Source organism: Hordeum vulgare, chromosome 1H, assembly GCF_904849725.1.
Source record: "Hordeum vulgare subsp. vulgare chromosome 1H, MorexV3_pseudomolecules_assembly, whole genome shotgun sequence".
NCBI lineage: Eukaryota > Viridiplantae > Streptophyta > Magnoliopsida > Poales > Poaceae > Hordeum > Hordeum vulgare.
The window spans coordinates 485,788,025-485,800,003 of NC_058518.1; the positions used below are offsets into that span (position 1 = coordinate 485,788,025).

Consider the following 11,979-nt stretch of genomic DNA (forward strand, 5'->3'; position numbering starts at 1 on the left):
TGAACAACATGGTGGTTGTGGATTTGTTGAATGGCATGATGATCCATTGCCGAAGTTTTTGAGTGATCTGATTGTAGATCTGCGAGATAAGTGCGTAGGCTGAGAGGTGAAGGGAATGGTGCTCAGTTTGAAGATGCCACTCCATTTGTGGCTGTGCCTGAAGCTCAAATTAGAAGAGAGGTGTTGGCTATGTCTCTCCAAGACCAGTTGAAAAAATGCAGAGATAGATGCACTGAAGGGGAAATATCACAACGTTGTCTTTGTTTTTGCTGTCTTTGTGGTAGGTTTAGTGGCAACACAAATTCTAGTGCAGTAAGATTGTTTACTCACAGTTGTATGCAATGTAGTAGTTGCCTTTTGGCAAGTTAAGTCCATTTCAAACCCTGACTCAAGTGGTCATTTGGGATCTGCAAGTTAATGTTTGCACTGAATGAAAGTGTAAGTTGTGTGCAGTGATGCTTGTTTCATAGCAAGATCAAGTAGATATGGGTATGCAATCTTTGTTGGCCATTAAAAAATAGCACTGAAATTGGCACTAATTACTGATAATAGCAAATCCATCCAGCACTGACATTTAGTAAGCATTCCTGAAAATAGAAAGGCCATCCAGCACTGCCATTTAGTAGGTTTTGGCCATGACAAAAGATATGTTTGCAATATCAACATTACATCACAAATGTTTGAAACATTGCAACATCAACAAAAGTACTAGAAATGTTTGAACCAACTTGAAAAAATGCCCTTGCCCAGTGCCGTGGCTCAGTTCTCATGATATACTTGGCCCCTTCAGGTGTCACTTGTGCAAGCTTGGCCTTGTAGTAGTTAAAATCTTGCCTATTTGAAGCCTTGGCAATTGCCCAAAATTTCTTCTACCACTCATGATCTCTATGTTTCTTCCTCCAATTAGCATAAATGTGCCTAACAACTTGCAACTTGAGTAGATTCAAAACCTGAGAAAAAGGACCTTCAATTCCTGGCATTTCATCATGATCAATACCTACTTGTCCTATACTGCTTCTTCTTTGCTTCATAGGAATGCAAAGCCCCTGTGTGATCACACCAATTTCATCGGGAATGAGCACATCAGTGTCAGATTCTGTAGGTTCAATAGCAGTGATCATTGCATCAGGTTCATCAGCACTCTCCTCTATGATTTTTCATCCTCATAGTCACTCCCACTGCTGCTGTCATTGCTATCTTCCTCCCCGTGATACTCCACATACACATTTGCAACTCCTCCAACACAAATATAATCAGCCATCTTAACACATCCACTATCATCATTGAGGAATACCAAGCCATTGATAAGCTCTTTCCGAGGAAGCCATTGATAAGCTCTTTCCGAGAAAATAGAACTTCATCAATTCCTTCAATTGAGTATGATCTTTCAGAAAACCTTTGACTTCGTGCGGAGACAATTTATCCCTCTCAATCTCTGACATTGCTTTTTCTCCCCCAACATAGTCCAAATTTGGACCAGTGTGAATGAACTCCCCTCCAATATGAAATCGGACGTTCAAATTCTCAGTCGGGTCCATGATTAAACTGAAATAAACGCACGATGCGATCAAAATCAAGCATATGAAGCTATTCCTCTTCACAAAAATCAAACATTTTGTGTCACCAAAATCGTCCCCAAATTTGCAGCTCAAAACCCTAACCCTAATGCGGCAACAACCAAGAACTACAAATAGGAGGGGAGGATGTCATCTAGATCATTACCTTCTTCTTGGACGTGTCCTCGAGTCGTCGCGATCGTCGTTGCGGCGTCGATCAACATTGCCATCGCAAGAAGAGGAGGAAGGCTAGGGGACACAGAGAGAACGAAGCGAAATGACGGGCCAAACTGGGCCGGCCCACTCTTATCGACCGAGTCGCGCGCGGAAACGACCCATCCCGGCCATCCCTTTGCCACGTCGGCAATCCCCATTTAGGAATCAATGTGAAGGTTTGATCTAGACCGGGATTTGTGAGTTTAGGATACAAACAACAGGGATTTCGGCTTCAAGGTTCAATTCGTCGAAGGACTACGAGTTCAAAGTTTAAAATGGACTTTTTCCATATGCATGTAGAGCAACTCGCAAGCCTCGGGGACACGTACGGAACGGAAACGGTGCGTCGGTACTGCATTTCATTCCAATCCATGGACTAGATATTCACCCTACGGATCTTGACCTGGCACGCCGACAGCTAAGCCAAGTCATCGCCAAACATGGCTGGAACAACTGTACGTGCCGATCGATCGAATCGCAATCATTTTGACGAATTTCCTCAAGCTAGCAAGCTAGGACCGCGCATATACCCCGTCCGTCCGTACTCACGCACGCTTACTACAAGGTCCCTTTCTTTCTGCCGTGCAAACTCTTTGGGCTACTCCAGTTGATTACAAGATGTGCCTATGGTACGTACATACGTGTAGACCGGTCGAGGACCAGGGCAAGCAAGTAGCTAGGAGTATTGATTGCTCTTATTAAGTGTACTATATGGAGGACCTGACAGTTGAAGGTTAGCGCACAAGGTACGTCGCGACACGTAGCTTTCTCCTCCTTCTCCTTCTTCTTCCACGTAGTAAGCCGGTCTCACTATTTGCGGAATTGATTATGGCAGGACAAACACTAGCCGGCCGGAGATCGAGATAAGCACGTACTTACGTCGGTACGTACGTGTGTGCAGCTACATGGAATTGTAGTGGCTAGTTTGCTAACCACACATGTCCCATGAGGTGTACGTGTGTGCAGCGAGAACGCACGCATCGCAAGCGCAAATGGAAATTAAGCAAGTTCCCTCCTGGTTATAACGAGGTTAATTACTTGTTGTTCACAAATGCGTCTGGGTCTCTAGCTCAGCTACGTACTGTGATTTCAATTTGGACTTTGGACGTACGTCTCGATCGGCACAGTATTGTTTCTATATAGCCACACGCTAGCTAGCTAGCTTAGCTAGCTTTAATGAGAATCGGTCCAAAAAGAACTGATGAAGAGGTTGAGCAGGGGCGGAGACGGGGGACGAGCAGGGGCCTGGTTCTTCCCAACGATCGACGAAACATGAAATATCTAGTGTATATTTCACTCATATGCACAAATGTGTATATTTGACCCCTTCTATCAGCGGCTATATCTAAATTCTGGCTCCGCTATTGAGGTTGAGTCGATCGATATATAAGAATGCATGTCCACCTTTCGGACCGATGAGCATCCCACGCAGTGCAACCTTTCGGACCGATGAGCATCCCACGCAGTGCATCGTACCCGTATCCATTTTGGATGGGAAATGATCGAGTGACGGACGCATGTGCACGTCCGTGGCACCGCGGCCGCGTGCACAACGCGGCATTACTGTTCATAAGACGGCAAATGAGTATAGCCAGCCGGCCGTATATATGGACACGATCGCGATCGAGATAGACGGGATGACCATGGAACAGTAGGGCTCACACTCACATGTATACGTACGGACGATCATGGATGCGTTTCGGGCAGCAAGGAAGACGGCGCTGGCGGCTGGCGGCACTGAACACACATGTTACACGCCCGACACCACGATCTCGTGTCAGAGACATTTGCGATATTCCGTGGGCTGGTGGCACGCATTTATAATGCAGACATGGGCGCATAATTCAGTTTCAGTGAATCGTCGACGAATTTGCAGTTTTCTGTTTGAGTTTGGTTTGCACACATTTTTGACTTGTCGACGAAGAATCGGATTCTGACATTCTGTTTGAACCTGCCTGAAAACCATGCGAGACACTGAAATTACCTGAAAAGCTCCCAGCTCCCAAGGCATTAAAACGACCACTCTGCATCAAATATGCCCAAACCCTCCAAAACAAGGCCCAAGACTTTTTTCTCTTTTACATCTTTTCCTCTTTGTTTGGCAGAAACAACCACGAAAACTCCGTCATTTTCTACCGGGTAACATCATCTGCTCAACGAAAACTCCATCAAGATCCTCGTACCGTCGCTGCTCTACTTCCCCACCAGTCAAAGTATGTACAAAAACACTTGCGCTTTATAGCCCACAAAAGGGTTTCTCTTCTGTTTTTCCGACGAATTCATGTTTCTGTATCCTCCCATCGGGTAGCCCATGTTAGATGCCATATATATCTGATAATGTAAAGCAGAAGGATGCATCAAGTTTCTCAAACAGAGTTGACAAAGCAGATGAAGCGCTCAAAAGGAAAAGGTTACCTCTATATTAACGGGAAGAATATATATTCGGCGTAGAAGAGATTCCAGATGAACCGGTAGTACTGTGAAATAGCATCCTGCCACACCAAGAAACAACTAAAGCTGGTGCACTTGGAACATAAAAAAAACCTTAAGCGCTTCACTATCCTATTTTTTTTAGATTTGATTTTGACTGGATTTCGACCCGCTTCACTATCCTTATAATAAATACATGCACATTTACATTTGAGAATGAATCCTTCAGCAAAATCCATAACAGGAGTACGACCAATGATAGGAAGATAAAACTGTGCCAGGGCATCCAAATCACAGAAATGGAACTAACACCGCATGAACTGAAAAATAGCATCGGGGCTACATATCCTACTAAAATTACCGAAATATATGCAAACTCAAAAACAATGCTTCTCCTGGCAATTCCAATTATAAAGCCTTTATTGTTTCAGGAGTTGTATGTACGAAGTAGAGCTATGAAGAACATAAGTTTAAAGCCTTACCTTACTGTACTTTGCTTGCTCCAGAACCCATGTCTGAAATCATTCAGCAGAACTAGACAGTTAGCAAATAAATGGATTTGCTCCAGAACCCAAGGAATTAGCTTTGAATGTAGATGTTGCATTTTCCATCGAGGTTTGGACTCAAAATTGTCTAATTGAAATTGGCATATTTCTTCCAATTTGCACTTCAAGTTCAACAAGCCCATGTGCTTGCATTTCTTTGACTCTATATAGTGCATCTGAAAATAAACAACCAAGGACTACGGGAATCGTGCTAGCTGAAGTAGTTTATGTGATGCTTATTGCACATGTGGTTCCTTAGCTGGAATCTCAGTGTTCAAATTCTGTTTTATTTGTCTACCCTTTAATACAGTTGAACCGTTTTTTGGGGTATAAGAGCAGTCAGTCACAAGTTAAGTGTAAGCTAGTTATGTAGGATTGAACTTGGAGGAAGGGTAGGAAAAAAGGGGCATACCATATGGTCAAATGGACCAGAATTTGTCGATCTAAGAAAATTGGTGGATTGGGTAGTAAAGACCTCCACAAACAGAATGTTAGTCCCCTAGTGAAGTGGTGGTGGAGACTGGAGTCAGGTGATGGTCTATGGCAGCATATTGTGCGCGCCCGCTATTTCAAACGTAAGACAGTGGCTACTGGCTAGTGTGCAGACTAGATTTAACGACTCTACTTGCTGGAAAGCAATTATGAAGGTGAAAGAGGTGTATATGGAGGGTAGGATGATTAAGATCAATAAAGGGGATCTAGCCAGGGTCTGGCATGATCCCTGGATGCTTAATGTTCCTTTGAAAACAGTGTATCCTGTCTTTGTTTGATATTTGTCAAGATCAGGATTGTACTTTGGCAGATTTTGTTCGGAAAAACTTTGTGACGCAATTCAGGCGTGTTCTTTTTGCTTCCTTACAAGAGCAGTGGGCTGAAATTGTCAATATAGCAAAAACATTTCCTTTAAATGCTTCTCCTGATAGAGTTTCTTGGAAATTTGGAAAAAAAGGGGGTGCACCACAAAGTCTGTGTATGAGTGATTAGAGAGAGATTTATCAGGCCCTGATTATAAATGGGTGTGGAAAGCCAATATCCATTTGAAAATTAAAATTTTCCTTTGGCAACTATTTAAAAATGCAATTCCTACCAGGGATAACATGCGTAAAAGAAACTGGCATGGGAATCCTTTGTGTTCTTTCTGTTGTGATATTGAGTCAGCTAACCACTTATTTTTTGGCTGCTCTTTTGCTCGGTCAGTTTGGGGGGCTTTTGGTCTGGCAATGGGTGCATCCTGTTGCCCCAAATACTTGTGGCAAAGTTGGGCTGGTTGTATAAGTATATTCCGGTAAACATCATTACATGACTATTATTGCTGCCATTTGCTGGGGAATTTGGTGTACTCATAACAGAGTTACTTTTGAAAACCATGTTGTGCGATCACCTTTAGAGGCAGTTTTCACCGCATGTTCCTTGCTGATGTATTGGTCAGGTTTGTTGAAGGAAGTGGACAGAGCAAACTTCCAGTCTGGAGTGCAGAGGATGGTTTGGGTTGCGGCCTCGTTGGCAGATCGCTCGACTTCGCGAGACTGGCTGGCGATGGAAGGCTATGCTGGAGCTTGAGGTGAATGAGTCCTGCTGGCTTCGATTGGTTGTTAGATGTCCTCAAAGGGGTTTGATGCCCGCTGAGTTCTGTGTGGTCTCCTTTTGCTGGGGTGCTTGTTGTCTGCTTTATGATGTTCGTTTAGGACTTCTCGGAGGACAGGTGGTTAGTGTCAATAGGTTTTCGCCCTGCGGTAGATGGTTCGTTTTAGAATCATCTACAGCGGGTTTCCTATTGATGCTCCAGCTTGCTCCCCCCTTTCAGAATCCTTTTGTTTTAGCTTCCCTGGATATGTATCGTTCGCTAAGATGACTGAGACTGATGTACATCCGTCAAGCAATTAATGGAAAGGGGTGTGAGCCCGGTTGGAAAAAAATGTAGGATTAGACTGGTAGTTAGAGATCTTAGAAACTCCAGGACTGAACATCTACAAGGGTCTATTTCTTTACCTGAAAAATTAAAGCAACTGCAAGAGCAGCATGAAAAGGCACCATTACAATGCTCCTGAAAGCCTGCAATTTTGAAAAACACCATCAGTGCAATTTGATAAGGTAACACTGCTTAGTACAGATTATGCATCGAAGTACTGTCTTTTTCAAAAGCATGCACTGATCAGAAAGGGATCCTTGTGATAAAGAAATTATCATAGTAAACAATTCTGTAAACTTTTACTGGTATAATTGACCATAGATGCATTTTTCTATCATCTGAAACATTGCTGCAGTTTGAAATTTCACTAATTCAACTGGAACGAGGGAAATAATAAGGAGTCAAAAGCAGTTGAAATCCAACCTGAGGAATAAGAAAAGGTACTGCAATAGCAGCAACATAATTTGCCAACAATAAACCAGAGCCAAGGAAGGCAATATTTCTGACACCAAGCTTTGTCGCCAAAGTTGATATTTGGAATCTACAGGGGAAAACACTATAAGTACAAGATCAACAATTCAATTAATGATGTCCCTTAGACAAATAAATAGTTCTATAGAACTGGCTGCTAATATTCAGTCTCAAAGGAAACAAAGTAGAGAGCTGACTACATTTGAACATAGGGTTTACTCAGTATGCAAAACCTACAAATTTCGTCCCTTTCTTTTGTGTTTGGAGATCCTTCGAACTGACTAGTAAGACAAGTTTTCCAAATATGGGCTGAAATCTCTCGATCCAGCTCTAGATCGTTTTGACTCAGGGCACTTGTCAAGGCCAGGGGAAATAAGAAATAAACACTGGAGACCAAAGCTCACAATCTTAATTTGTATTGTTCTACTTTTCCGATTAGTAGTTTGATCAATCAATTGCTGTCATTTTTTGGGCCTACAGTCGACAACTTTCTCTAGCAACTAAGAATAGTGACACAAAAACATGAATGTGCACCATAAAAAAAACACAAAAACTAGACGGTGGTCTACACAATGGTAACCATTAGTTATTCATTTAAAACTGAGATGAGATTTGTTGGAAAAACTAGACGGTGGTTGCTACAAAACCTTGTATAGACTAGAAACTCACTTGCGGTCCCCTTCAACATCCGGAAGATCTTTGGTTATAGCAATGACTAGAGCAAATACTGTCACAAAGCATGTAATAAAAGCAACAGGCGAGCTGCAGATAGAAAGGTATCACATAGCATTAGACATCACAAATATCTCTGAATGTCTGCAATGAGACGCAACATACCGCTTTCCAGATAGGTGTATATTGACTGTAGAAATACAATGCTAACTTAACAAGGTTCGAGTACACTTGCAGCAACTATTTACCTCCATTGGAATGTAAGACCTAATGCAGCTCTAGTAGCATAGTACACCCCAAAGTTGAGAAGGAATCCACGAACCTGTAAAAAAATAATCAAAGATAGGTTTGTCAAAAAGAAAGAAAGTTTTGCAGATAGTGTTGTCCTAAAGTAAAATAGAAACATGATAGCATGGACTTGCAATAAAACAAGGAACATGATAGCACAGCATTACTCAGAGAAATTAGGTCTTCTAATATTATATAGAGGATCATTGGTGAGTTACGAGGAAACTAAGGACCTAACTTCATAAGTGAAATACAGTATAGATTTCCACACCAGTATTTTGGATCTATCATAGTTGGTGTATTTCTGTCATTTTTCTACATAGGATTCTTAGGGAGCTTCCTTTAACATCGTTTTGCGTGATCTACATATAGCACAGGCTCAGGTTAAGGTTCTTCCGAAGTCAAATAATATTTTTGATAGCAAGAATAGTAACTCGAGAACCTGTGATATATGTGGACATCTGCAGTGTTTTCTTAGAGCACCTCTCTTGAAGTTCTATCCCACAGTACACATACTAAATTTTCGAACAAATAAACTGTTCTAAGCATGTCTAAATATTTAAATTATTCTCCAAAAGGCATCACAAGACAATTTCTGTAAACTGGTATAGCTAGTGTTAGGGTGGAGATGATTCAGTCATACTCTCATTTCTCCGAAGAAATATATTTCTAGAAAGTGCAGTTATACATTGATCGTGTTCTGAGCTGCATAAGGAACACCATGCACATGGGAATAAAAAGCAGGCACGACCACTCAACACAGGGAAACCAGTGTGATCTTACCACTGTTAATTTTTACTCATGCTAAACTACAAAATTGGTTTGCGGCCATATTAGTCAATAATATTTCCTTTTGTCGCTACAGCCTATCTTGTCATATTACAAATGCTACATAGAAAGTGTCAGAAATTCATTAAAAAGGATTGTCAGATACAAGTTCAATGAGTATGGAAATAATTACATATGTATCGGTCATGTGCAGCCCATTATGAGCCCATGGGAATGACGCACAAGAGGATCGCACACTTGCAGTTATGGATTGGCCAGCACCCACATCCAAGGCTTGCATCATTACTTATGTTTAGTTGTGATATATTTGGTTTAGAGGCTTATCTTTAGTTATTTGGCTAGTCAAGTTGTTAGATCGGCCCTATGTAAGACATGCAGTAGATCGAGTGCAACTAAGCAGAGATAATTAAGCAAAGTTTCCAGTTCATAATTGGGCTATCATTCTAAAGTATAAGAGCTACAAAAAGGTGCTATTAGTCTGTTACTATAGTAATGAAGAAGGGAGGAGCAAAGTACCGTTGCAATGATAAGAAAAGCAGCAACAGGATATCTCTTCAGTCTGAATGGAGGAACAGAATATATAGTGCCAAGAAATAGACCAAGGCAGTAAAGAGAGGTGATGAAAGGTCCAAAGTTTGAAACGACAATTGAGAAGCCCACCACTGCGAATGCTACGACCAGTAACCATGCTGACTGAACTGAGAGATCACCGGCAGCAATAGGTAAATATGGTTTGTTTACCCTGTTCAGTGACATAAACTTAGAAATGACAGGTATAGCAGAAACATTGGCTGGGCTTTGGTGGTATGCTACTTTAAATGGTAATACTTCGTAGTGGCACCTTTATGAATGAAGGTAGTAAGTGTAAGTGAAGACTCAATTCATGGGAGGCAATATACATACTTGTCGATTCCAATGTCATAGATCTGATTAATCCCAACAATGTAACCGTTGCCACAGATCAATGCTACAAGCCCATAGAATGCTTTGAATACCAAGCGCCAATCAATCAACTGGGGATTCTCTAATAATGCTCTAGCAACCAAGGCTCTGCGTCCAAAAAACAGTTTCAGTACTAGAAAACTAAATCTCGGTTGAGCCATTATAAATATAAAGCTCCATACTCACGTGGATCCCAAAGCAGTTCCACGAATTGTGTGTGGCCTCAAAAATCTCCAGCAGGAATCCTTTAGGTTTGATAGTGTCTTCAACAGTGGAGCTGGCCCAGCTGCATCAGCTTGAGAGCATGCCTGTACCAGGACCAGATCAAATGAGTGTGATCATGATCGAAAAGACACATAGCCACATGGTTACTTAAGTAAATGTGATCGATGATGAATATTAGAAAACAGTGATTTCAATCATTACTAGTTCACATTAAAAATGTCTGTAAGAAGGGAAAGACAGGCAATCACACTCATCATGCTTTGTGAATTGTGATAACCCCCCATCTCCAATTTTCCAAACAGGCAAGTACATAACGCCTATTTGGATCACGCTGCATTCAAAGTATGGACGAGACTACTACTCAATGACCACGGAAATATGTGAGTTGATCAGGACATTCGGCATTGCATCCTGTCCTCCAAACCAAAATGCAGTAAAATCGACTTCTGAGACTCTAGATGGATGTCAATGATGGATCAGCGCTTGTAACAAACACTGTAGCTTCTAAGTTGTAGCCTGTTAGGGAACGTCGGTGCGCACATGGATGCGGAAGTTAGCATCTAGACCGTGTCTAAGCACATTACTGTGATGGTGTTATTCCTGATGCCTCTAAATCCTAGTGTGCCTTAGTTTCCTTGCCTACAAACATGGACAAGGGAAACGACAAAATAATGTCAATAAAATAACTGCGAGTCCTCTCATATAGTGGGTACACATGTGATCCTCTTCGGCTGGCTTATATTACCGTCTCTTGTGAAAGCAAGGCGCGGCACTTAATTTGCTACCTACCTCTCGAGTCTACGCATTTGTTGGTGTACTATGTACGATTTAAATTGTGGCAATAATTCACATCTCACTCACTCGCACAACGTTCAGGACTTCCGTGACCACCCATGGCATTATTTGCATTAGGAAGTAGCACGAGTAGCATCTCTAATCTTCTTTGAATTTATAAATTGACGTAAAATGATATTGCTAGGAACACCAGTACAACTAACAGATGCATTTGAACATCATATAGTCCCGCAAAAGGCTTTGCTCAGATTCCTTTACAGTCCTTTGTACCGCCAGCAAATCATGGCCGCGATCAGAACATATGACAACTTGATAAGGCAAGTAGGCACAATAGTTTACTTAAGTAAATGCACTGATATGCGAATGTGAGCAAGCGTGAGCCCATCCATTACTACTAGTTGTCATGAAAAATGTCTGCAAGGAGGGGAAGGCTCCCCAATCTCAAAATTTACCAAAGAGGGTAGTACACAATGCCTATTCGGATTACAGTGCCACCGAAGCATTGCATCAGGACATTCAGGATTGCAGGTTTCAGCATTGCATCCTGTCCTACAAGAATGTACTCCCTCGGTCCCAAAATAAGTGTCTTAACTTTATACTGGCTCTAATACAAAGTTGTACTAAAATTGAGACACTTATTTTGGGACGGAGGTAGTATTCAGTAAAACTGACTAGCTGGAACTACACGCAGCTGCCAAGCGGTGAATCTGATTAAGCTAGATTGCGCAAAACACGCCGCCGAGACAGGGCATCCGACAAGCATACCCCGCATTGAGCTAGAGACACGAGATCGGGATGCTTACCCGCACGGTGTCGCGCCGGCGCCGGCGGGCGGCGCTGCAGGGGGCGCGCGGGGAGAGAGTGAACCGGGCGGAAGCAGAGGAGGAGGAGAGAGACGAGGCGGAAGGCGGCGGCGACGGGCCGAGGAGGCGAGGAGGGCGCCTGCTGCGGCCGCCCGCCGGGGCGGGGAGGAAGGTGGACGCGTGGGAGGGGACCGGAGGGGAGGCGAGGGAAGCCATGGATGGGAGGGGAGTTCACTCTGCTCACTTTTTTTTCCCCTCCTCAGCCACCCGTCGCCATTGGAGATTGATGAGGATGCAGGCAACAGCGAGGGGAGATGCCACGAGGGCCGTGCGTGTGT

General features: G+C 42.8%; 1 protein-coding gene across 1 annotated transcript; it reads right to left on the reverse strand.

The window, feature by feature from the left end:
- Positions 1–3,756: 3,756 nt before the first annotated feature.
- On the reverse strand, positions 3,757–11,979 carry LOC123448160 (probable homogentisate phytyltransferase 2, chloroplastic). Its single transcript, XM_045124964.1, has 11 exons — positions 11,642–11,979; positions 10,005–10,126; positions 9,780–9,926; positions 9,393–9,618; positions 8,048–8,121; positions 7,797–7,889; positions 7,080–7,197; positions 6,737–6,799; positions 4,685–4,717; positions 4,188–4,264; positions 3,757–4,103 (listed from the first exon to the last, which is right to left on the reverse strand). The coding sequence occupies exons 1-10, from the start codon at positions 11,855–11,857 to the stop codon at positions 4,190–4,192; spliced, it is 1,167 nt and encodes a 388-aa protein (XP_044980899.1). The 5' UTR covers positions 11,858–11,979; the 3' UTR covers positions 3,757–4,103; positions 4,188–4,189.

Excerpts from the sequence above, each read along its gene's own strand:
- LOC123448160 (XM_045124964.1), bottom strand. The coding sequence starts at position 11,857 with ATGGCTTCCCTCGCCTCCCCTCCGGTCCCCTCCCACGCGTCCACCTTC. Across the intron at positions 9,927-10,004 it reads GGAACTGCTTTGGGATCCAC|AGCCTTGGTTGCTAGAGCAT; the intron begins GTGAGTATGGAG and ends TTTTGGACGCAG. Across the intron at positions 4,265-4,684 it reads AGCAAGCAAAGTACAGTAAG|GATGCTATTTCACAGTACTA; the intron begins GTAAGGCTTTAA and ends TTGGTGTGGCAG.